The 26,083-nt window shown below is 35.5% G+C and overlaps 1 protein-coding gene across 1 annotated transcript in view; it reads left to right on the top strand.

The window, feature by feature from the left end:
• Nucleotides 1-26,083, top strand: part of RICTOR (RPTOR independent companion of MTOR complex 2) — a 131,466-nt gene that overhangs the window by 25,064 nt on the left and 80,319 nt on the right. Inside the window, exons 3-5 of the mRNA XM_060146980.1 lie at nt 7,028-7,125; nt 21,360-21,424; nt 22,507-22,638. Of these exons, the coding sequence (XP_060002963.1) occupies nt 7,028-7,125; nt 21,360-21,424; nt 22,507-22,638 (295 nt within the window). The remainder of the gene's footprint in view (nt 1-7,027; nt 7,126-21,359; nt 21,425-22,506; nt 22,639-26,083) is intronic.

Below are 26,083 nucleotides of genomic sequence, written 5' to 3'. Positions count from 1 at the left end.
GAAGGGCTTCCCTGGTGGCGCAGTGGTTGAGAGTCCGCCTGCCGATGCAGGGAACGTGGGTTCGTGCCCCGGTCTGGGAGGATCCCACATGCCGTGGAGCGGCTCGGCCCGTGAGCCGTGGCCGCTGAGCCCGCACGTCCGGAGCCTGTGCTCCGCAACGGGAGAGGCCACAATAGTGAGAGGCCCGCGTACCACACACACAAAAAAGTTATAACTAAACTGATTTACTTGCAGTAGTAATTGATAGGTTTTCCTTGCCTATCTCTACTACAGTATTTATATTTAAAATATACCAAAGATTAAAAAGGTTATCTGCTACAGTTGCTTGAGAGGAAAAATTATTATTTTCAGTATGTGAGGGTAGATAATACTTGTTTTGCATTCCAGATTGTTAATCCAGAGCAAATCGATGAAAATTACAAAGGGACAGAGTTTGGCATCAGTATAAGAGACAATATTCGACTGCTCTATCAAAGATGGAGTAGAATAGGCTCTCTTAGGAAGTTTTGAGTTCCTCTGCATTATAGATAAAAGGAAGGCCCTTTTTCCAGGATGCTATCATTGGGATAGATCCTTTCCCTACTAAATTATATAACTCTTTGATATTAATAATTGTTAGAATTTCAGGAAATGTCAGAGAGTTTGAAGCGGTGCTTCCTCAACTTTTGGACCTGTGGGTAATGGTGAGAAGGTGTACTCCCAGTGTCCTTGCTGGTAGAGGAGACAGATTTGCTGCTGGCTTTTACAGAGGTAATACCAACTATAGTTATGCCATATACTTTTTTTTTTTTTTTTTGCAGTACGCGGGCCTCTCACTGTTGTGGCCTCTCCCGTTGCGGAGCACAGGCTCCGGATGCACAGGCTCAGCGGCCATTACTCACAGGCCCAGCCGCTCCGCGGCATGTGGGATCTTCCCGGACTGGGGCACGCACCCGTTGTCCCCTGCATCGGCAGGCAGACTCTCAACCACTGCGCCACCAGGGAAGCCCTGCCATATACTTTTAATCCTTTATGTCTGCTCACAGTAATCATAGATAATATTAAATATATAATTAAATACATATCCAATTTATGTAGTCATGTTTAATTTTATTAAATTCTTATGCACCCAACTTTTCTAGCTTGTTGCTTACTAGCATTTGTTCATGTATATTCACAAATAAATCACAGAAAATATTGCTCAACTGTGCTCCCACTCCTAATTCCTCTGACATTTTCAAGAAGGCAAATAAGACAATAAAAGTTTTACTTCAAAAATGAGCAGATCTTGGATCATAAAAGTAATGCACGGGACTTCCCTGGTGGCACAGTGGTTAAGAATCCGCCTGCCAATGCAGGGGACACGGGTTCAATCCCTGGTCTGGGAAGATCCCACATGCCGCGGAGCAACTAAGCCCGTGCGCCCGAACTACTGAGCCTGCACTCTAGAGCCCACAAGCCACAACTACTGAAGCCCGCACGCCTAGAGCCTGCGCTACACAACGAGAAGCCACCGCAATGAGAAGCCTGCGCACCGCAACCAAGAGTAGCCCCTGCGTGCTGCAACTAGAGAAAGCCCACGCACAGCAACAGACCCAATGCAGCCAAAAATAAATAAATAAAATAAATTTATTAAAAAAATAAAAGTAATGCACTAAAATGTAACCGAAATTCATTAATTTAGACACACTAATATGTGAATTAAGCATTTGCCTGGGCTAGCCACATAACTTTCACATGATTGATCCATAAAAATTGTTTTTGCTAAGCAAATAATAACTAATTTTAATTATAGTTGCTACTATTTATTGAATATCTGTTCTGGGCTAGGCACTGTGCTAAGTAAGTTGCACCTCACACCTTGTAACAATGCCTTCTAGGTTAGGTAATTAGTATATTCACTATAGGTATGAGAAAATGGATGCCTGTGAGGTTTAGTGACTTAGTCTAAGGTTACATGGTTTGTAGGTGATTAAGCTAGATTTGAATCCAGTTCTTTTTTATTTCAGAGTTCTTTCTATTATTCCCAAATAGATGTATGCGAGTAGTTTTTGGTTATTAATTTACTATGTGTACTTGAAACTAACTTTATTTAAAAATCAATTTTATGTTGTATATTTTTTGACAGGTAAAGCTATTAATATGATTTATTGCAGCATGTTACAAAGCAGTACATATTGAAAACATTTTAAAATAAATGCATGTTTACTCACATATATATATACATATACGTGTGTGCGTGTGCATATGTGCACATACATGGAGAATTAAGCTAAAGGGGGAAAGAATATATTTATGTATGTGTGTATATGTCTGTAGATGTATAGAGATATAGATGAAAGGTTTCTTTACTGTAGTTTTCTCTTGGTGGTTTTCTGTATGTATATATGTATCTATATATACGTGTATGTGCTTATATAATATTAAATTGCTGGATATTGGCTATAGTTATTCCATTACCTCCAGAAAGAGTCATTGGGAACACTCATAGGACTTACAAGTTACACAATAAGAGGAAAAGAGCAACTGTAATTTTAGCAGTTCTTTTGTGTTTTGCTTCCTTGCATTTGAATGGTTGGCCATCATAGCCAGCTAGCCACAACTTTTTTTTCTCTTTTTCCTAGCCACATCCCCGGCCACCCCCCCCCCCAACCCCCGCTTTTTTCCCTTAATGCAGCTCTGGGCTAAACTACTGGGCTTCAGAGAAATCCTAGTGGATTATCTCATTTGTGCTTTATATCAATACTTCTCACATAGCACAGTTTGGGAGAGGCTGAACTGGAAACATTAAGTGAGAATAGGAAGAAATAAAGAGAGGTAAACCTCTCCTTAAAGTCTCTCCCCTGTCCCCAAAGTCTCTCCCCGTCCCCGCCCCCAGCCAATAAAAAGCACACTGATCTCAGCTTGCTCATATAGTTTAAGTTCTGACTGTCTAGCATAGGAGCTGGCAATCTACAGCTCATGAGGCCAGGTCTGTTTTACTGAAACATAGCCACATTCATTTACTTATGTATTTTCTACTATTGCTTTCTTGGTTACAACAGAGTTGAGGTTACAACAGAAGAAGAGAGTTTATGGCATAAAATACTTACTGTCTGGGCCTTTTTTAATTAAAAAGTTTGTATACTCCTAATCTAGCATGTAAGGAAGAAACCAGGGACTTCTTATTTCATTACCAGGGGAACTTTACCCTAATATTTCAAGTTAGAGTTCCTCATAGGAACATTGTAGCACATGAGCATTACATAGTATTTCATGTCTAAAATGGCCCTGAATACTATTTTTGAATTGGTCTAGGAAGTAACATAGTTTCTGGGAGGAAACATGTTCTGTCTTTCAGGAAATATATTATGAAGAAACTTTGAAATTCTTCCGTATTACAATTCTAGTTGGGTGTTCCTGGTAATTAATTATATAAAAGAGAAAGGGGTAAAGAGGGCAAAGAAGAAAGGCTGATTCATTTTGATTTGGATTGACAACAACACCTGCATTGTATGTTAGGTTCATTATATGTCATTATTCATCAGGCAAAGATTTGACCCAATATTGGCTTCTCACCATCTGTCAATTTTCATATTGTGTGCATAGGGGTTTTTGTTGTTGTTGTTTATCAGTTTTCTTCCATTTGTATGTAAGGTCCAGTAAGGAACGGTCTGTCTTGCTCATTGATGTATTTTCCCAGTACTTAAAACAGTACCTGACCATATAGGTGTTCAATTAATGTTTCTGAACGAATGAACTCAGACTCGAGATTTTATTTTTGTCACAAAATTGTGGCTTTTCAAAAATGTCTGCAATCAGTTTGTACTTAGAAAATAGGCAATAATTAGAAATATGCAAGCCTTTGTGAAGAATATATCTTCAGACTAATCATCTTAACTATGAGTCCTATCACATTGCATAGTAGTAACTGTGTCCTCACGTTAGCGAAACTGTTTGATGCCTGACAATTTAATGATAAATTGATGTAAAATGGTTAGGTTATATATTTCCATTAGGTGGATTTCACACTGGCTTTAAAGATCCTTAACTCTGGTTTTGCAAACTACTGTAGGTTCTGAATTACTGTAAGGGTTGTTATAAAAATTGTATTAAGTTCGCAAGTATAGTTAAATCATTTAAAAATCATTGGCTTACTCATAATTTTTCTTCCTCAATGTCTCCAAACAGATACCATTTATAACAAAAAGATATTACTGAGTACTAGCAGTGATCTATTCATGGTCCCTTGCAGTTTTTTTAATGAGCTCTGATCCCACCCAATGGTGAGCTGTTTTCATTCCATATTTAAGACAACCTAAAAGAGTCACTAATTTTAAAGTCATACGCTAAACCATTTAAAAGTAGATAGAATTTCATTGGAGTTTAAAAAAAAATGTGAAATTTGTAGGAAATGCTCAGAAATCAAATGAATGATCTGAGTATGTAGTCATTTCAAAGTGATTGGAAATAACTGGGTTATGTAATATGCTTAGTGGTTTGACACTAACCAATTTATGGTTGTCATGGCTTACACTGAGTATAATAGAATGGCGGAATGTAGGCAGATGCAAGGTAAATTTATAGAACAATGTGACCAGTTTCATTTGCTGAGGAAAAGACTGATTCAAAACAAATAGCATCTTAGTTCTGTGTTAACATCTAAATATCTCAAAGGAAGGCATAATGGTTCTTAAACTAAAATACCCGTAATGTAACAGGTTTTTTTTCTTCTTTAGATTGTGCTTTTGTTTAAAGCAAATAGGATGCTGAATATATTAATAGAAAAATAGCTTCAGGAATATTGACACTCTATTCCAGGGGTTGGCAGACTACCAACCGCAGGGCAATTTCTGGCTTTGGCCTGTTTTTGTAAAACAAGTGAGCTAAGAATGGTTTTTACATTTTAAAAGCTTTTTTTTTTTTCTTTCAGTATTTTTTTTTTGAAATAATCTCACACAGGTCATTAATCACCGCATAGTGCCCTGTTATATAGATGAGCCTTTTTTTAAAAAAATTATTTATTTATACCTGCTGAGTTGAGTCTTAGTTGCGGCACGTGGGATCTTCATCGCATGCAGGCTTCAGGCTTCCCTGTAGTTGTGGTGTGCGGGCTGTAGAGTCTGTGGGCTCTCTAGTTGTGGTGTGCGGGCTCTTCGTTGCGGTGCATGGTCTTCTATCTAGTTGCGGTGCACAGGGCTCTCTACTTGTGGTGCATGGGCTCTAGAGTGTGCAGGCTTAGTTGCCCTGTGGCATCTTAGTTCCCCAGGGAACCCAGGGACCAGGGATCGAACGCATGTCCCCTGCATTGGAAGGCGGATTCTTAACCACTAGACCACCAGGGAAGTCCCTCTTTCAGTATTTTAAAGATGTTGCTTCACTGTCTTCTCATTTGCCTGTTTTCCACGAGAAATTTGTCATTCTTCTTATTCCTCTGTTTTTTATCTGGTGGCTTTTAAGACTTTTCTCTACCAGTGGTTTTGAGCAATTTGATTATGATGTGCCTTGGTCTAGTTTTGGTCCTGTTTCTTGTGCTTGGGGTTGATTGAGCTTCTTGGATTTATTGGCTTATTTTGATCAAATTTGGAAAGTTTTCATCTATTATTTCCTCAATTCTTCTATCGCCTAATTTTTTCCTTTGAGGACTCCAGTTACACATATTGTAATTGTGTTAGGCTGCTTGAAGCTCCATAGTTCACTGATAGTCTTTTCATTTATTTTTTGTTCCCTTTCTGTTACATTTTGGTTAGTTTTTATTGCTTTGTCTTCAAATTCACAATTCTTACTTTCTGTAAAAGCCGTTATGCTTTTATTCCCATCCAGTATATTTACATCTGAGACATTGTAGTTTTCATCTCCAGAAATTCAATTTGAGTGCTTTTTATACTTTTCATGCCTCTCCCTAAGTTTTTGAACATATAGAATACAGTTATAAAAACTGTTTTAATGTCCTTTTCTGCTGATTCTAACAGTTCAGTTTTGGGTCATTTTCAGTTGATTAATTTTTCTGCTTACTATGAGTCATAGTATGACTTTGCTTCTTTGTATGTCTGATGATATTTGGATGCTAATCATTGTAAATTTTGCTTCATTAGGTGTTCCCTATTTTTTCTGTTCTTATGATACTTCTTGAGCTTCGGTCTGAGACACATTTTAGTCACTTGGAAACAGTTTAATTCTTTCAAGTCTTGCTTTGGAGATTTGTTAGGTGGGATCAAAGAAATGTTTAGTCTATATCTGATTGTTCCCCACCACTAAGCCAAGACTTTTCTGAATACTGTAACCAATGCCCCATGCACTATGAAGGTTTTCAATATGGACATTAGGAACAAGCACTGCTTGTTCTGCCCTGTGTGAACACAAGGTACTCATCCCTTTAATTCTTTCGAGTGGTAATTTCCTCACAAACATGCACCAATCATTGCTATATTGACTACATAAGGGATCCCTTTGCAGATGTCCAGTGTTCTCTCTCTGTGCAGTGCTCTCTTCTCTAACACTTTTTGGTCTACTGGGACTCTGAGCTCTGTCTCTTCAACTCAGACAGTTTGGGTTTCTCCTCTCAGCACCAAGGCCTGGAAACTCTCTAAAGACAGTAAGCTGGGGCAGTTGTAGAGCATGCTTGTTTATTTCTCATTTCTCAGGGATTATTTTTCTTTACTTCTTGATGTCCAGTGTCTTGAACTATCATTTTATATGTTTTGTTCAGTTTTTTGGTTGATTCAAATAGGACAGTATTTTTGGTGCCTGTTACTATTGTGTCAGTACATTGTGGCCAGAAGTGAAAGTTGTGCTTGGGGTTGGGGTTGAAATTTAAGAATGAGTGGTTGAATAATTCCAGGTGATGATACACAGAGTTGCACCATAGGTATAAGTGGAGTAGAGTCATCCACATGTGAGTCATCCACATGGACTTTGAAGTCTCCTAAGTAGATAGATTTCAGAGAGAGTGTAAGACTTTAAAGAAGCCAAGAGCCAAAGTTGCGAAGTTTTAATACTACACGGTTTGTGTGTTTGGTTAAGAAAATACTCTTTTAAAATTATGTTAAATTTCTTTTGTCTGTTCTAGAACCTTCTGATAACTTAAGGGAGATTCTCCAAAATGTGGCCAAATTGCAAGGAGTATCAAATATGAGAAAGCTAGGCCATCTGAATAACTTTACTAAGGTAAGTAACTTCATTCTTTGTATTACCATCTTAAATTCTTTTTTCCTTATTGTACTTTTTAGATGCTTCTTAACCACCATTAACAAGAAATTCTTGAGTATTCCTTCAGTATTAGTGCTTTCCTCTGCTGCTTCTCATGGATTTTTGTCATATGTTTTTAAATTTAAAAGTATATTTGAATAATGGGAAGCATTATATACTTGTTGTAAAAAATTTGGTAGGTTCAGAAGCGAATAAAGTAAAAAAAACACTCCGAAGTCCATAATTCAATCTCCACTATTATTCACAGAATGATGTATTTCTTTTGCCTTTTTATATTCATTTTTATGTGATACTATAGGATAAATATGTTTGTACATAAGTACGTGTGTGTTGCTTTTCATAGGTGTAATAATTTCCAGAGAAGTATTACAACTTCCTCTCTCTTTCCCTAATACTCTATTCCCATTATCTGGATCTCAGTTAGAGCTCAAGATAAATGTAGGGGCCCTTGTCCCAGATAAATATTGACTTGATCTCTTAGCAGCCAAGAATTCCCAAGTTTGATAGATGGATTGGTGTGCTTTTGAGCCTGGTAATGCTGGACAGCCAACTCTTGGAAACACTAAAATGCCGTTATTTGAGGTGATGCCATAAATAGAGAGCAAAATGCTTTCTTTGGGAAAATTTTTTTCCCTTTTTAGTTTACTAAATATAAACTGTTATACATTTTATTTTATTTTTTTATTTTTAAATTTTTGTTGAAGTAGAGTTGATTTATAATGTCATGTTTCAGGTGTGCAGCACAGTGGTTCAGATTACATATATATGCATACACATATATATGTATTCTTTTTCAGATTCTTTTCCCTTATAGGCTATTACAAAATACTGAGTATAGTTCCCTGTTGTACATTTTAAATGTAGGAATAATTGTTTGTTATAACCCCTTACTGCTCAAAGTGTGATCCATATACCAGCAGCATTGGTGTCACCTTGGAGCTTGTTTGATATGTACAGTTTTTGACCCCCCCCCCAGACCTACTGAGTGAGAATCTACATTTTAATGAATATCTCAGGTGAATTTGGGTGTACATTAAAGTTTGAGCGGCACTGTTTTAATCCTTCCAAAATGTTTAATTCTCTGCTACCTGGTAGTTAGACTGTGGCTTGGATTTGATTTTATTTCATAGAAATAGAAGGGGATAAGAATATTGTCACTATGTAACCAAGTTGTTTTTTTCAGTATGGTGTTGTCTGATAAATATTTACAAAATAGATTAGTTTTTTTTTCTTTTCATAGTTAGGGAAACATAGATATGCATTTATTTTTTCTTAGTGAAACTTTGAAATATTCTGGCATTTTATTTTTATATAACAGATGAGAAACTTATTTTGTATGAGGGATGACAAAGTGATTTTTTTAAAAACAACTTTCAAAAACACTGAATGAGTGCTTGTGAAGGGGTTTTCAAAAATATCCCTGTGACGCAGACCTACTAGAGAGTGGACTTGAGGATACGGGGAGGGGGAAGGGGAAGCTGTGACAAAGCGAGAGAGTGCCATGGACATATATACACTACCAAACGTAAAATAGATAGCTAGCGGGAAGTAGCTGCATAGCACAGGGAGATCAGCTCGTGCTTTGTGACCACAGGTGGGATAGGGAGGGTGGGAGGGAGGGAGACGCAAGAGGGAAGAGATATGGGAACACATGTATATGTATAACTGATTCACTTTGTTATAAAGCAGAAGCTAACACACCATTGTAAAGCAATTATACTCCAATAAAGATGTTTAAAAAAATAACCCTGTGTATATTTTCATTTTTATCAATGTAATGAAAGTCTTCAAATACATTTCTTCAGTGTGCTAGTCAGATAATAGCAAGTTTTTAAGACCTAGAGTTGTTCCACAGTTGCAAATGGCATCTCCTGGTTTCACTCCCTCTATTAAATTTCCCAGTTTTATGTCATCATTCTTCACCCAACCCTAATAATAAGACGTCTTACCACTTGCCTAGATTTAACTGTTAAAAACAATTAGTAGAGGTTTTTGTCCTGTTTGAACTCATGGGTCCTGTCACAATCAGGTTGACATCTAGATATGTAGTTCCGAATCTCTTGACAACTGGGATTCTGAAAGTTGGGAATGAATGTAAGAATGGCAATGATTTCTGTTATTCCACTTTGGCACCAGAATGGGTACTAAAGCCATCTTAAAAATCTGCAGTAGCACTATGCAGTAGACATATATGTGAGCCACATATGTAATTTTAAATTTCTAGTAGCCACACTAAAAAAAAGTAAAAGTGAAGTTATTTTAATATATATTTTCTTTAGTCCAGTATATCCACATTATTATCATTTTATGTAAGTATAAAATATTAATGAGATATTTAATATTTTTTCATGCTAAATCTTTGAAATCAAGTGTGTATGTTATGCTTATAGCACATCTCAATTCAGGCTAGCCATATTTCCATGTTCACAGCCACCTGTGTGTGGCTAGTAGCTACTAACCATAATGGACATTGTACATACAGAACTTTTTGGAATGGGAGTGGTTTAAACATCTATTTGCCTTCTCTCCCTTTTTCCCTCCTCCATTTCTTTGTTTTCTGAGTTTTTCCCATAGTATTTCACTAAGTTGTTCCCTCCACTTGGTCTCTCCTTGATTTGTGTTCTCCCAGTCTCTTCTCCGGTTTCTCCTTCCCTCTCGTCCTCCCCTTTTTTTTGTTTTGCCATATCCTTTGTTTACAGTTTTCATATTTCTCTCTGAAAAGGGCTTGTAGCAGCCCTCTTATATGCTGTTTTAAATTATTTATGGATTTAAAAATCAGATAAACATACTGGAATTTTTCTACAATATGAGGGACTAAACCTTGGGTCAGGGTGTGAGGGGCTGTTCAATTAGTAAAATCCATGAACATGAGACTTGATAAAAACTCACTTGGCTGCCTGGTGATACAGTGAGGAAAGCGTGAACTTCAGATCAAGTAAATGGGGTCTTACAGCCCAGGTCTGACCCTAACAAGGCAGTCTTGGGCAGATTTCTTTACTCAGAGATAATTTTGCTGCAATTAGAAGCAAGGTGTCAGTACAGTGCCGGTACATAATATATACTCCATAACAGGTAATGCCTTACAATCTAGGGTTTGTTTTTTGTTTTCTTTTGCATTTTTTGCCACTTTTCAGGAATTTTTGTTGACTCTAAAAAGGTGAGTCTGCTTAATAGCTTGAGTTGCAGGTTGGTAAGCTGTTACTGTAACAGGGTTTTTCAACATGAGCAACATTGACATATTGGGCCAGATAATTATTTGTTTTGGGAAGCTGTCTTGTTCATTGTAGTGTGTTTAGCTGCATCCCTGGCCTCTACCCACTAGATACCAGTAGCGCACCTCCACTAGTTGTCACAAGCAGAAATGTCTCAAAGCATTGCTGAATGTTTCCTAGGGGACAGAGTCATCCCCTAGGTGATAAATAAAGGTCTGTAGGTTTTATTATAAAATTTCTCCAAACACCTAGCACAAAATAAATGCTTATTGAATTTAATCATAATATAATGTGTCTTTGAATTCCATTTTGTTAGCGAGCTACGCTAATAAATATTTACAGAGCTGGTATTCTTTTAAAATCTGTAAGTTCGTTAATTTACAGAGTAAAATTTATAAATTCTTAGAAATCTCTAAGAATAGCTCTATAGAATAAGAAAATAAGAAACAGGATTATGATTCCAGGAGACTGGTTAGACAGGAGTTAGTTGGTCACCCTTCACTGTTCCTATAATAGGTTATATGTGTGTCTACTAAATTTTATCTGCTCTTTTGTTATTATTATTTATTGTGTGTGACTATCTTATTAAACTGAGTTTATTAAATACAAGAAATATGTAGTATTTAATTTTTTACTCTTATATCCCTCTCTTCCCCAAATCCTGGCACATATCAAGTGTTTAATTAAAGGTATTGTATTACATTGGGATGATTTTGCAGTTTAAATAAGAGTTTTTGTTGTACTAGCATTTGTTTTGTTATTAAGTAACAAAACAAACTAGGATTAAGTTAATTTAGTAGATCAGTGGGGCTAAAATGTTGTAGAGGGTGGCCTTTATCTACAGAATTAAACCTCCTTTTAAGGTATGAAGAGAGGGTGCTAGTGTTGTGATCCTAGAACCATGTGAATGTCACACACCCATGCTTGCCTTCTGACATCATTTCACTAGATAAAGTAATGTGTATAACAGGCTGCTGATGAATATAATCTTAGTATTCTATTTTTAAAACTGACAACATGCTCATAATCTAAAGACCTGTTTTTAAAGATGAAAATATTTTAGCTCTTTTACATTTTAATGTTCTCTTTTCCTATATTTCTCATATATTAAAAGCTCCAGAGGAATCTTTATTTTGTTCTGTTTTTAAAAACTTCAAAATTATATAAGTTAAATATAAAAATTTAAATGGTACTAAACAATATATGGTAAAAAGTGAAATTCCTCTTTCACATCTCCTTCCCATCCACCTCCTTACCCTGACAAAAATACCGTTTCTCACAGGTAACCACTAGAAAGTATTTATTCTTCTCTGGTATAATTATAAATGTGTGTGTGTGTGTGTGTGTGTGTGTGTGTGTGTGTGTGTGTGTGTATTTCAGTGAGTTGTGAGAATTAAATAAGCTAAACAAAACGAAGTGTCTAATATAATGCTCAGTTTATTTACCATTTATTATATGTATACATAAAGGTTTTTTTCAATGAGATCTTGAGATTTATTGATTTGTAGTTTGTGTCTTTTCCACTTTCCAGTATATCATAGAGTCCTTTATTTTCTATAAATGTAGATCTACTTTTTAGTAGCTGCTTATGTGTATTGATAGATGTATGTGTGTGTGCCATATCCATCCATATGTATGTATATGTATGTGCATCAAAGTATACATACATATGCGTAATACATATACCGTAATTTATTTAATCATTCCATCATTAGAAAATAGAAGTTTTTCCTCCTTTTTGCATTTTAAATTAATGCATTCGTAACACTCTTGTGTACTGTCTTGTGTAGAATAGAATTTTAAAAGTGTAATTATTTAGCCAAGAACATTTGTACTTTATATTTTAAAACTTACTTATAAATTGCCTTCTGAAAAGACTATGCTGTGGAATTCTAATTTGTGATAAGATTTTTTGAAGTTTGGATTATTCTTTCTGTTGCTCATTGAGGAGAACTGTTCAGTTAACCTTCAGAGCCATAAAAGTAACATGGGAATAGCATTTAACTGCCCAGTTTTAACTGATCATTATATATTTTTTAAAATTAATAATTTTAATAAGCAGCTCAGACATTTCTATTACCTAGAGGCGGTTTAGACTTATATTTTAACTTTGTCAGAATATAATATTGTTGATAGCCCCCTTTGATTATTTTAATATTTGTAAGAAAATTCTGTGCATTAATGATAACAAATAGATTGATGTTGCACATGGATTCTGATAGGCAAAATATACCAGTGACATGTTATCAAAACCTTTACCTCATTCATTGATTCATTCATATTATTTTTTGGCCATGCAATGTGGCATGCAGGATCTTAGTTCCGCAACCAGGTACTGAACCAGTGCTCCCTTCAGTGGAAGCGCGGAGTCTTAACCACTGGACTTCCAGGGAAGCCCCATACCCCATTTAAAAATAAGATATTATGTAACAGTATTTGTTTTGTTTATATTAAAAAAAATTTAATAGTTACGCTCATAAAATAATTGCGGACTTCTTATGATATTGAATACTTAAGTTGGTTTATAAGTAACAAATGTAACAAACCTAATTCAACTGAGCTAAAGTATCCATAAAAGGAAGTTATTTACTCTCATGATGAGGAAGACCACACGTCAGGTCTTAATTTCAGGCAGAATGACCTAGAGGTTGAAAAAATATTAATTGCATTCTGTCTCTCCATTTCTCAGCTCTTTTCTTTTAGGTTAGCTTCATCCTCAAACACTTTCCATATGACTAAGATACATCATATTTATAGCTTTCAGTCATAAAAGGAGAGGGTAGCCCTCTCTTACAACTTCTACATGAACTCTGGTCCTATTTAGTGACATTAAGCTAGGTATTGTGACTGATAGTCATAAAAACACATGGGGTGGGGAGTGACTGCACTCCAGTGAAATATGTGATGTCTAATAATTTAGCATTTTAAGTGACTGTTAGGATGCTAATTCTCACATTTTGAAAGGTCTTTAATGACTTCTAAGCATCAACAGTAATTTATTCTTAATATTAACAAACCTATGTGGTAGGGCAGGCATTGTTACAAGATAGAATTGAAGAAATTGCTACCTAATGATTGAAGGTTAATTAGTAATTCAGTCAGTAGTTGAGGCAGGATGAGATTCCCATTGTTTAAATTTACCAATTCAGCGTTCTTCTTGCTATTTCTGCCTATCTCTTTCCCAGAGTTGAGTTAAAGGGTTTCAGCTCAATATCAAAAAAACAAACAACCCAATCCAAAAATGGGCAGAAGACCTAAATAGACATTTCTCCAAAGAAGATATACAGATTGCCAATGAACACGTGAAAGGATGTTCAACATCATTAATCATTAGAGAAATGCAAATCAAAACTACAATGAGGTATCATCTCACACCAGTCAGAATGGCCATCATCAAAAAATCTACAAACAGTAAATGCTGGAGAGGGTGTGGAGAAAAGGGAATCTTCTTGCACTGTTGGTGGGAATGTAAATTGATAAAGCCACTATGGAGAACAGTATGGAGGTTCCTTAAAAAACTACAAATAGAACTACCATATGACCCAGCAATCCCACTACTGGGCATATACCCTGAGAAAACAATAATTCAGAAAGAATCATGTACCACAATGTTCATTGCAGCTCTGTTTACAATAGCCAGGTCATGGAAGCAAACTAAGTGTCCATCAACAGGTGAATGGATAAGGAAGATATGGCACATATATACAATGGAATATTACTGAGCCATAAAAAGAAATGAAATTGAGTTATTTGTAGTGAGGTGGATGGACCTAGAGTCTGTCATACAGAGTGAAGTAAGTCAGAAAGAGAAAAACAAATACCGTATGTTAACATATATATGGAATCTAAAAAACAAACAGAAATGGTCATGAAGAACCTAGGGGCAAGACGGGAATAAAGACGGAGACCTACTAGAGAATGGACTTGAGGACACGGTGGGGGAGGGGTAGGCTGGGACGAAGTGAGAGGGTGGCATGGGCATATATACACTACCAAATGTAAACTAGATAGCTAGTGGGAAGCAGCCTCATAGCACAGGGAGATCAGCTTGGTGCTCTCTGACCACCTAGAGGCGTGGGAAAGGGAGGGTGGGAGGGAGACGCAAGAGGGAGTAGATATGGGGATGTATGTATATGTATAGCTGATTCACTTTGTTATAAAGCAGAAACTAACACACCATTGTAACACAAAGCAATTATACTCCAATAAAGATGTTAAAAAAAAAAAAGAGTTAAAGGGTTTGATTTGTAGGGTTTGTTTATTTAAATCAGTAGATTAGTAAGGTAGTGAGTCAGTCAGTACAAAATTTTTTTATTAAAATAATTTATTCTTATTCCTAATATTTTGAAACTTAAGATGAACTGGTGATTAAAAGTGAAAGCATAATGTGTCTTTGATAATCGAAAATTTAGAATCTTATCAATGTCTTCTCTGATTTCTTTAAATTAAATCTTTATTTATTTATTTTTGGCTGTGTTGGGTCTTCATTTCTGTGCGAGGACTTTCTCTAGTTGCGGCAAGCGGGGGCCACGCTTCATCGCGGTGCACGGGCCTCTCACTATCGCGGCCTCTGTTGTTGCGGAGCACAGGCTCCAGACGCGCAGGCTCAGTAGTTGTGGCTCACGGGCCTAGTTGCTCTGCGGCATGTGTGATCTTCCCAGACCAGGGCTCGAACCCGTGTGCCCTGCATTGGCAGGCAGATTCTCAAGCACTGCGCCACCAGGGAAGCCCTTCTCTGATTTCTTATTCCTGATATATGTGAATTACTTACATATAGAAAATTTAGTCTCTACTTGGGATAATTCTGATTCAAAAGGGATATTTTCATTTAAGACTGATTAATAAGACCCCCTTCTATAATTCTGTAAACAATATGACAGCACAATTTAGCCACCATTGAAAGCATAGCCCTAATGTCTCTTACTGTCCCTGGAAAATAGGCAGATGATTATGACTAATATGCTGTGTTTCATTGCAAAGTGTTTTTTTAGTTGTTACTGGTGATTTTCCAGTTTCCAACTGAGTGGACATTTTTCTCAGAAACATTTCTTGCAGTTCAAATACATTTATATTAGGTAGCAGAAAACGAAACTCCTTTCTAAATAATTTCCAAATTGTGTGTGCTTTTTGGAAATCATAATAATAACTTTGAAAAATTTTTTGCCTTTTCAACAAAACTGCTAATTATAGCAAATGTTAAATAGTGAACAGTTATACATTTTGTGATTTGAGAAGGGGAGTAATTTTGAAATTATGTTTCTCTGAATCTGTAGTTTTCTGCAAGGATATCTAAGTGTGAAAAAGAAAATTCAGGAAAAGAGAACCAAGTACATACTTAGGGGAGAAACTAACCCTTGACAGGGTAAGATTTTTTATACTTCTACATTTCAAAGCATTTCATTTTATTAACAAACTGTAGCAGAAGAAAGGAAACACTGCCTTTTTAGAAATGGAGCTGTTTTAAGAAAACATTGCTCCCATTTTAAAAGCACAGTATCTTATATGTTAATAATAGAAAAATGAAGCTTAGAATTTTTTTTTTAAGTTTATGAATTAGAATACATCCAAGGTCTAAGTGATAACACCATGTTAAGGAGCCCTTTTCTTTTTCTTTTTCATTAATATATGGTACCATATAGTGACAGTGCTAGTAATCTGAAATATCTGGGGAATCTCAAATGAATACTAAATTATTTTTTAGTAGTGTAGTGATAAGGTTCTTTTTGTGTGTGTTTTAATCCTTTGAAATGGGCAATATTTGTATGTGTGTTTTTAGTTAGCTGTTCTGGGAAAAAAATAATAAATTCACTTACTCATTTTATGTGTTTATAGCCAGAGTGTGATTCTCCAAACTCTTGATTCATACCATTTTTGAGGCTGGAGAAATGAAATAAGATGGTAATGTTCAGTTATTCTATTTTTAAATCCATCCCCTGCCCCCATGTAAATTTTTTTTGTTTTTTCTTTTCCCATGTAGATAATTTTAGTACTAAAGTACAGTCACATTTCATTGGGCTCTGGACTTAGACTGGTTTGGTTTGATTTCTGGCTTTACCACTTAATAGCTTTGTGGTGTTTGGAAGTCATATTACCATCTCTAGCCTCAGTAGTCTTTATTTACCAAAATATTACTTACTTTCTAGGGTTGACAAGATTAATAGTCAATAAATGCTACTTCTGTTACTATTTATGAATACTGTACTGTATGTATAACCCTTCCCAGATTAGGTAAGTAATAGATGTTCATTGTAAACATTTATAAAATACAGAAAAGCACGGAAAGGAAAATAAATCACCTATGATACTTCAATTTTTTTTCTTTCTTTCTTTATTTTGAATTTTAATTTTTTTATGCAGCAGGTCCTTATTAGTGTACTTTCATTTTTTGATGTTAAAATGTTGATGTATAGACTTCTTTAAAAATGTATATATTTTTAAAAATGTATATGTTTTAGAATATTTTCCCTAACTCACCAATACATTATGCAGGTTATTTCTTGTGTTTCAGTATTATGTAATATTAACATCTGCATAAGGTTCCTCCTTTATGAACATTTTGTTTCTAGTTCCTTATTATTTTAAATTATGTCTTAAGGATCTTGTGCTTGAACCTACTTTATATTTTAAGTTATTAATATAAATCACCAAAAGCAGGTCCTGATTTTGGTGCATTTTTCCAATTTATTTTACAATATGTGTTTAGTTTATAATTCCATCAACAGTGCATTTTCTTATCTGGTATAATCATGTTAAAAAACAGTTTCTTGCCAGTTTGGTAAGCTTTATTTAAATGGCATTTTCCAATGTATTTGATTCAGATTTTAGGAAATAGGAAATATGTCATGTTTATTTATCAGTTTTATTTCTTCAATAAATTCTCTGTGCATTTTATTTGCCTCTTCTGATAAATCTTTCTGCAGTTTGTTTAGACTTTCACATTATAAGGTCCTGCCCATATTACTTTGCTGTGAGGGTGGAGTGTTACGAGCTGAATTGTGCTCCATCCTCCACCCCCTGCCCCCAAGTTTGTTTGTTGAAGCTCTATCCCAGTACCTCAGAATGTGTCTCTATTTGGAGATAATTCCATTAGAGAGGTAATTAAGGTAAACTGGAATTATATGGGTGGTCCCTAATCCAATATGACTGATGTACTGATAAGAAAAGATAAAGACACAGACACACATAGAGGAAAGATCATGTGAAGACACACAGAGAGATGATAACCATCTACAGGCCAAGGAACGAGGCCCTCAGAATAAAGAAACTCTGTCAAGACACCTTGATATTGGACTTCTAGCATCCAAAATCATGAGAAAATAAATTTCTGTGTTACAAGCCACCAGATTTGCTGTATTTGTCACAGCAGCCCTAGCAAACTAATATAGGGCCTAAACCTTTTGCCTATTATGTTTTTCCAATTTTTTTTTTTTTTTTTTTTTTTTGCGGTACGTGGGCCTCTCACTGATGTGGCCTCTCCCGTTGCGGAGCACAGGCTCCGGACGCGCAGGCTCAGCGGCCATGGCTCACGGGGCCCAGCCGCTCCGCGGCATGTGGGATCTTCCCGGACCGGGGCAAGAACCCGTGTCCCCTGCATTGGCAGGCGGACTCTCAACCACTGTGCCACCAGGGAAGCCCTCCAAATATTTTTGACTAATATGTTATTTAACTTTTAATTTTAGGTATGCCATTGGTTTTCTAGAGGTATAGAAATTTTCCTGTCTTGTCCCAAAGCTTAGGAAATCTTACATTATTATTATTTTTTAAACATCTTCATTGGAGTATAATTGTTTTACAATGGTGTGTTAGTTCTATTGATATACGTATGTATAAAAAGTCTCATCCTTCTCAGTATTTAAGTACTTACAACATTGTATAACAATACAATAAAAACAAATAAAAATTTTTTCATACTCTGACACTCTAAACCTTCTTTGTTTATCATATTTCAGAATTTTAAGGAATTTATAAGAATACCAGTATAATCATTTTGGATAAAGGCCTGTGAAGGAAAGCTTTTTAGCTTGTTTTGCCTATTTACTTATTTACACAGCAGTTTTCTGCCACATAAAGTGATCATTTTTATAGTCTTTTCCCCTGCTGTGAAAATGTTACAGTATCTGAGGGTTCCTGTATTCCTATCCCCTACCCTGTTCTATTTGCAACATCTTTCTTTTTTTTTTTTTTTTGCCTCTGAAGAAGAAATTGGGCAGGAAGTTTTACAAGGATCCTATCAATAGAACAGTGAGTTTATATCATTAGTTTTTTTGCTACAATATTGTGCTTTTCACAGAGGCAGATGTGCTGGTCACTTTGGTTGGTTTTTAACTTCATAACTTCATACTGAGGAAGAGTAATAACAGCACTTGAAGACCCTTCTGATCCTTCATGTTAATGAAATGATCAACTTTCTCTTTAATCCTTTTCAGTTAGGCCCAATAAATAACTTGCGAAGCTTTATGTAACTTTTAGATAAAAGTCAGTTTTCAAAACTCGCACTAGATCAACATGATATGTTGTCATCCATGTGGGGTGCAAATAGCTAGTATTAGATCAGTATTCTTAATAAAAAAAAAAAAAAGGAAAGCCTGTTTGAAGGCATCAGGCAACTATTCTGGCTGTAAGTGGGATAGGACCCAAGACTTCAGAGAAGAGAGAATCTTGTGGAGATGATCTAACTTCTCCAGCAACATTTACCTGGGGGATACTGGCTAATGTGGAATGTGGACAGGAAGCTAAATATTTAGACTGTAGTCCCAGGAGTACTATTGCTGAAACATGGGAAAAACAGCACAGAGCTTTTGATGGAGACCATCAAATGGGAGAAATCAAGTAAAAGGAGATTCCCCCCTCAGTACATTTATTTGTTGAATCCTGGGATGGGAAATATAAAATCCTAAGCAGAAAATCTTTGAAAATCAGGGTGGACTTTCTAGTGTTTTTATAAAACAAAAATGAGACATGTCATCCTCTTGAGATTGGTCCCCTGAACAACAAGCTTTCAGTTGAAACCTGGGGGAAAAACCATAGGTAGACTGAGTATTACCAGGGCAGCAGCCTAATATGGACTCACCATTGTCTATTGGCCTGACAAAGAAAAGGATGAACGCTTTGTGGAGAAAGATAACATAGTCAGGAATCTCAACGCTTTGTGGAGAAAGATAACGTAGTCAGGAATCTCTGCAAGTTTTTATGTACAAAGATTATAGGATCCACCAAAAGACAGGACTACATGACCAGAACAAATGGAAAAACAGATAATAAAAATAAACTCAGAGATTATCTACATCATTCATTCCATTTAGATGATAAGCACTTTAAATATTTAAAATGTAGTTAATATATCAAGAAAATAGAGGAAACTGTGGAGAAAATAGGTGAAAAAAGATTTTTTCATTATGATATTGGATGTGTACAAAGTTAAATGGAAACATGATAGGTAAAATTAAAAATTCACTAGGTAGGTATAATAGAAGATTAGACTTATCAGAAGATAAATAAATAGGAAATACCCAGCTAAAGGACAGAAAAAAAAGAGAAAGGAGAAAACAGAAAAGAGGACTTAGAGATTTGTGGTATACACAAAAAGATTGAACATTTGAATTACCAGAAAAAGAGGAGAGAGAATTGGGCAAAACTGCTTTTGAAGAGATACAGAATTTTCTAAAACTGATAAAATATATCAACCTAGAGATTTGGAAATTTCTGTTTTCCCTAAGCAGGGATGCAAATAAAACCACCCTTGAACAGCAAGAGTGCTGAAATCAAAGATAAAAAAATCTTGAAAGGAGTCTGACCAAAAAGGATAAGACCTTCAAAGGAGCCAACAGTAAGACTCATATCAGACTTGTCAACAAACAATGGAAGCCATCTTGAAATTGTTTTAAGAAAAGAGCAAACCTAACAATTTATATAAATAAATCCAGCAAAATGTCCTCCAAAAACATAAGTGGGAAAAAATCATTTCTGGACAAACAAAAACCAAGAAAATCCATTGCCAGCAACCTTGGCTATAAAACAAATGAAGATACCAATAAAACAGATCAACAACAATGAACTGAGGATTCTTTAGGCAGAAGAGAGAACATCCCATAAAGGTACCACTGGAGTGAAGAGTAATGGAAGTGGTGAATTTGAGAGTAAATATAAATTGATATTGACTAAATATTAACTAAAAATAGAAATAATGTCTTGTGGGGCTTAAAAGATAGAAAAAACAAAAAGTGAAAGGTGAGAGGAGTAAATGGAGTTGAAGTATTGGGGTCTCATATTATTGAGAACATGGTAAAGTAGTAATTTCTGTTAGACTGTAATAAGTCAAAAATGCATGTTGTAATCTCTGTGGTAACCACTAAAAGAATATAGTTTTTTTCCCATAGATTTATTATTTATTTTATTTATTTTTGGCTGTGTCAGGTCTTAGTTGCAGCATGTGGGATCTTCATTGAGGCCTGCGGGATCTTTTGTTTCAGCGCGCAGGCTTCTCTCTAGCTGTGGCGTGTGGGTTTTCTCTTCTGTGGTTGTGGTGCGTGGGCTCTGTAGTTTGCAGCATGTGGGCTCTAGTTGAGGTGCGTGAGCTCAGTAGTTGTGGCGCGCAGGCTTAGTCACCCCGTGGCATGTGGGATCTTAGTCCCCTGACAAGGGATCGAACCCATGTCCCCTGCATTGCAAGGCGGATTCTTTACCACTGGATCACCAGGGAAGTCCCAGGAATAGTTTTTAAAACAGTAAGAGTATGGAGGGGGAAAAAAGAATAATAAAAAACAGCTGGTTAATTCAGACAAAGGCAAGAAACCTAGAACTGTCAGGTCAAATAAACGATAAGATGATAGAAATAAGTCATATTTAGACAGTAGAATCATATATTTTTCAAAATTTTATTAGAGAAAAATACCTTTTTATTCCAGTCTAAAAAGGTAATGTATGTAAATAAGCAAAAATACATGCTTATGTTTATGCATACTTGTTTTGTTTTTCTGACAGCTGCTTTGTGATATTGGCCACAATGAAGAAAAACTGGGTTTTAACTATGAAGATATCATAATTTGGTAAGTATAGTTCAGTTGCCTTCCTCATCCCTTCTGGATTTTAGTAATTTCAGTTTTAGTAATTTTAAACTAAAAATAGAGTATAACACCTTGTTTTGATTTTATAGAAACAGTTGTTTGAATGTTAGAAAAATTCAGGATCTCCAGCATTTTTAACTGTTATCCTATTGTTCTTACTGATATTTTGTAATTATCAAATATAAAGAACCAAAGCTAATGTTTTCGAAAAGTACCTGGACTTCTACAGTCTAAACTTCTAAGTTAAATCGCAGAATAAAAGTTCTCATATTATTCCCAAGAGCAAGAAGAACCTGTACAGTTATCTCTAGATCTCACCTAAGACACAGTGTGCTATGGCAAACTTGATTTGCTCAAGCCCACGAGAGGCTTAATGTTACAGTTTCATAGCCATCGTTTTGGCATCGTTTAAAATTGGTATAGGGCTTCCCTGGTGGCGCAGTGGTTGAGAGTCCACCTGCCGATGCAGGGGACACGGGTTCTTGCCCTGGTCCGGGAAGATCCCACATGCCGCAGAGCGGCTGGGACCGTGAGCCGTGGCTGCTGAGCCTGCGCGTCCGGAGCCTGTGCTCCGCAACGGGAGAGGCCACAACAGTGAGAGGCCCGTGTACCGCAAAAAAAATAAAAAATAAAATAAAATAAAATAAAATAAAATTGGTATAAGTAGTTTCTTCCTACTGTCATTTTAAAGTATTTTTATTTATTGGTTTAAACCAATGATTCTTTGGGAGAAGTGAAACAAGTAGGTAGAGGGGGATAGACTGTAGAGGCATATGTGATACAGCTTGAAAAAGGCATATTTAATTTCCCACTGTTTATATAAAATAAACTACAGAAGGTAGAACAAAACTCTTAACATTTTCTTGATTGGTAGGAATATACCAAGGAGACAAAAATTAAAAAATAACGTTAGTGAAGTTCCATGGCTTACAGTGAATGATTTTTATATATGTAAAATGACAAGTAGCTTTGCTTATTTCAACTGAAGAAAGATTTGGTATCATAATTTTATGTGTATTTGAAACTCATGCAGCAAGACTTTTTGTTTGTTTGTTTTCATATAGCTTGCGGTTAGCTTTATTGAATGAAGCAAAAGAAGTGCGGGCGGCAGGGCTACGAGCTCTTCGGTATCTCATCCAAGACTCCAGTATTCTGCAGAAGGTGCTAAAATTGAAAGTGGACTATTTAATAGCTAGGTAATTTTCTTAGAGCTCCCTATGTTTTTATATGTTTTTTAAAATCGTGTATTAAGTTTTAGCATACCTACCATAAAGTATACACATTTTTAGTGTAAAGCCTGATAATTTTTACAGGTAGATACAACCAATTACCCTATTATCCTGAGTAAGATATGGAACATTTTCAGCATCCCAATCAAGTTCCCTTGTGTCCCCAGTCAGTAGGAAACATTACTCTGACCTTTTTCATCCTAGACTAGTTTTTCCTATTCTTGAGTATCATATATTGGAAGTATACATTACTCTTTTCTTTCCTCAGTGTTATCTGTGAGATTTATCCATGTTGATTTAAAAAAAAAATTTCTGTGTAGTATTTTATGTTGTGAATAGAGCACAATTTATTTAATCCATTCTGTTGATTTTTTTCTTGGTTCTTTTCAGTGTTTGGCTATTTTGAATAAAGCTGCCCTGAACATTCTTGCACAAGTCTGTTGGTGGACGTGTGCACTCATTTCTCTTAGGTATATATGTAGGAGTGGAATTGCTGGGTGATAAGTTTTATGTTTATTTAACTTTAGTAGTTACTGCCTAACAGTTTTCCAAAGTGATTGTACTGATTTACACTCCTACCAGAAATGTTTGAGAGTTCCAATCCCTCCACATCCTCATCAGCATTTGCTCTTTTCAGTTTTTAATTATACCCTTTTCTGCTGTGGTTTTCATTGTGAGTTTCATTGTGGTTTTAATTTCTGTTTCCCTTTCATTTGCTTGCTGACTATTTGGATATCCTCTTTATCTTTTGCTCATTTATAAATTGGATTGTCTATCTTTTTGCGTAGGAGTTCTTGGTATCTTCTGGATATGATTCCTTTCCAGTATATGTATTGAGAATTTCTTCTCCAAGTCAGTCTACCTTGTCTTCTTACTCTTCTTAATTAATAAAATCCAATATAGCAGTCTTTTATTTTATAGTTAATGTTTTTGGTCTCTTTGGACGATAATATCCTATTTTTTCTTCTAAAGTTTTTATTCCGTATATGTTGAAATAGGTGTTAGGTCACAATTCATTTTTATCAATATCCAATAAATATTAGAGGCATTTAGTGAAAAGATTCTCCTTTCATGTCTAAATTAGTTTCATTTTTGTTGTAAGTCAGGTAACTGATAAGTATGTTTCTGGTTTTGCTTTCCCTATTCTCTTTGTTTGGTCTATTTGTCTATTCTTGCTCCATTTTCTCCCTGTCTTAAATGACTGCATCTTGACAGTAAGTGTTGATATGTATTAGTATAAGTCCTCCAGCTTTTCCTCTATTTTGGGTTTTGTATTTCCATTGTGAATTTTAGAAAATCAACTTGTCCATTTCCATAAAACTTTCCGGGATATCTATAGTAATTGCATTGAAGCTCTGTGTTAATTTGGGGTGAATTGATATCATAATAATATCGAATCTTCCAAACCTTTATTTATTTGGACCTTTAATTTCTCTCAACATTTTGTAGTTTTCTATGCAGAGAGGTCTTGCACATATTTGTTAGGTTTATCGTAAGGCATTTATTAGATATAGTATTAATGTAATTAAAATTTTTCTTTTTCATAGTTTTTGCTGCTAATATATAGAAAAATAATTGTAAGTTTTAATGTTTTTGTGTATTCTTATCTCGGTGATCTGACTAAATTCACTTTTTAATTCTAATTGTTTTTAAGGTTATTTTAGAGTTTCTGTGTACATTAGCATTAATTGCAAATGATGACCCTTTTATTTCTTCCTTCCCAATCCTTATATTTTTCTTTTCCTCACCATATCTCACTGGTTAGAATATTGCACTGACTAGAAATGGTAATTGGATAACTATGTTTTGCTCCTGAGCTCAAGTTGAAAGTGTTCAGTATTTTGCCATTATTTATGATACTTGCTGTAGACTCTTAGTGGATTTCTTTATATTCCTTGTTTGCGTTCCTGAAGTAAACACCACTTTTTAATGATGTCTTTTTATTTCACATATAACTGTATTGGGTTTGCTAATATTCTGTGGAAAAATTTTTGCGGTTATGTTTATGAGAGGTATTGGCCTATATTTTTCCATTGTTCTAATATTCATTTTGGTTTTGGTATCAAGAGTATGTTTATAAAACAACTAAGGAAATGTTACCCCCTTTTTATATTCTCTGGAAGAATTTATGTAAGAACTTATGTAAGATATTGCTTTTTACCTTACATGATTAGTAGAGTTCACCGGCAAATCTGTCTGGCCCTAGGGTTTTCTTTTTTAGGAAGTTTTAATATCATGGACTCAATTTTTTTTTATTTTGTCTGCATTGGGTCTTTGTTGCTCCACGTGGGCTTTCTCTAGGTGTGGTGAGCGGGGGCTACTCTTCATTGTGATGCATGGGCTTCTCATTGCAGTAGCTTCTCTTGTTGCGGAGCATGGGCTTTAGGCATGTGGACTTCAGTAGTTGCAGCACGTAGGCTCAGTAGTTGCAGTGCATGGGCTCTAGGGCACGAGGGCTTCAGTAGTTGTGGCACATGGGTTTAGTTGCTCTGCGGCATGTGGGATCTTCCCGGACTAGAGCTCGAACCCGTGTCTCCTGCATTGGCAGGTGGATTCTTAACTACTGCGCCACCAGGGAAGTCCCCCTGTCAGTTCTTGCTTTATATATTTTGAAACTTTGTTATTGCATTCGTATTTAGAATTGTTAAACCTTCTCATTGGGCTAATCCTTTCCTGGTTATGAAATGTTTCTCTTTATTCCTAGTAATACTTCTTTTATGAGTGTTCATGTTATCTAATGTTAATATAGCTATACTAACTTTATTTTATTTAGGGTTTGCACAATATATCCTCTTCAGTCCTTTCACTTTCTTTTTTTTTGTTCTTACATTTAAGTTTCTCTCCCGTTAACATCATATAGATTTTTTTAAATCTAGTTTGACCATCTTTGTCTTCTAATTGGATTAGACTATGTCTAGTGGTTTTTTATATGCAGGTTCTATGTGCTTTATCTAATGTAATTATATTTATGAGTTTGTCATCTTGCCATTAGTTTTCTCCTATATTTGACTTTGCTGTCTTGCTGTTCATATTCTATTTGTCACGTCTATTCTTTGGTCTTGCATTGCTCCTTTTTTGTTTCTTTGGGAATAATCAAGAATTTTTTTCCTCTTCTGTTAATGTCTTGGTTTTAAAGCCTTTTCTTCTATTAGCAGTTGCCCTAGAGATTACATTTATCCTTGATATGTTAAGGTTTACCATTTTTATTACAGCCAGAACAATGCAGGAAACCTCTTCCAGCTTGACCACCAGCTCCCCTCTGCCTTATTTCTACATATATTTGTAACCCCACAGGATAGTCCTGTTATTGTATTAAATTGGAACTAGTGATATTTACCTATGTTATTTACCCGTTCCAATATTCTTCCTTCTTACATTTCCACCCTTTTATCTTGGGTCACTTTCTTGAATT

The sequence above is a fragment of the Lagenorhynchus albirostris genome, chromosome 3 (assembly GCF_949774975.1).
Source record: "Lagenorhynchus albirostris chromosome 3, mLagAlb1.1, whole genome shotgun sequence".
NCBI classification, from domain to species: domain Eukaryota; kingdom Metazoa; phylum Chordata; class Mammalia; order Artiodactyla; family Delphinidae; genus Lagenorhynchus; species Lagenorhynchus albirostris.
Note: the sequence above shows the minus strand (reverse complement) of the source record. Positions and strands in the feature narration are given on the sequence as shown.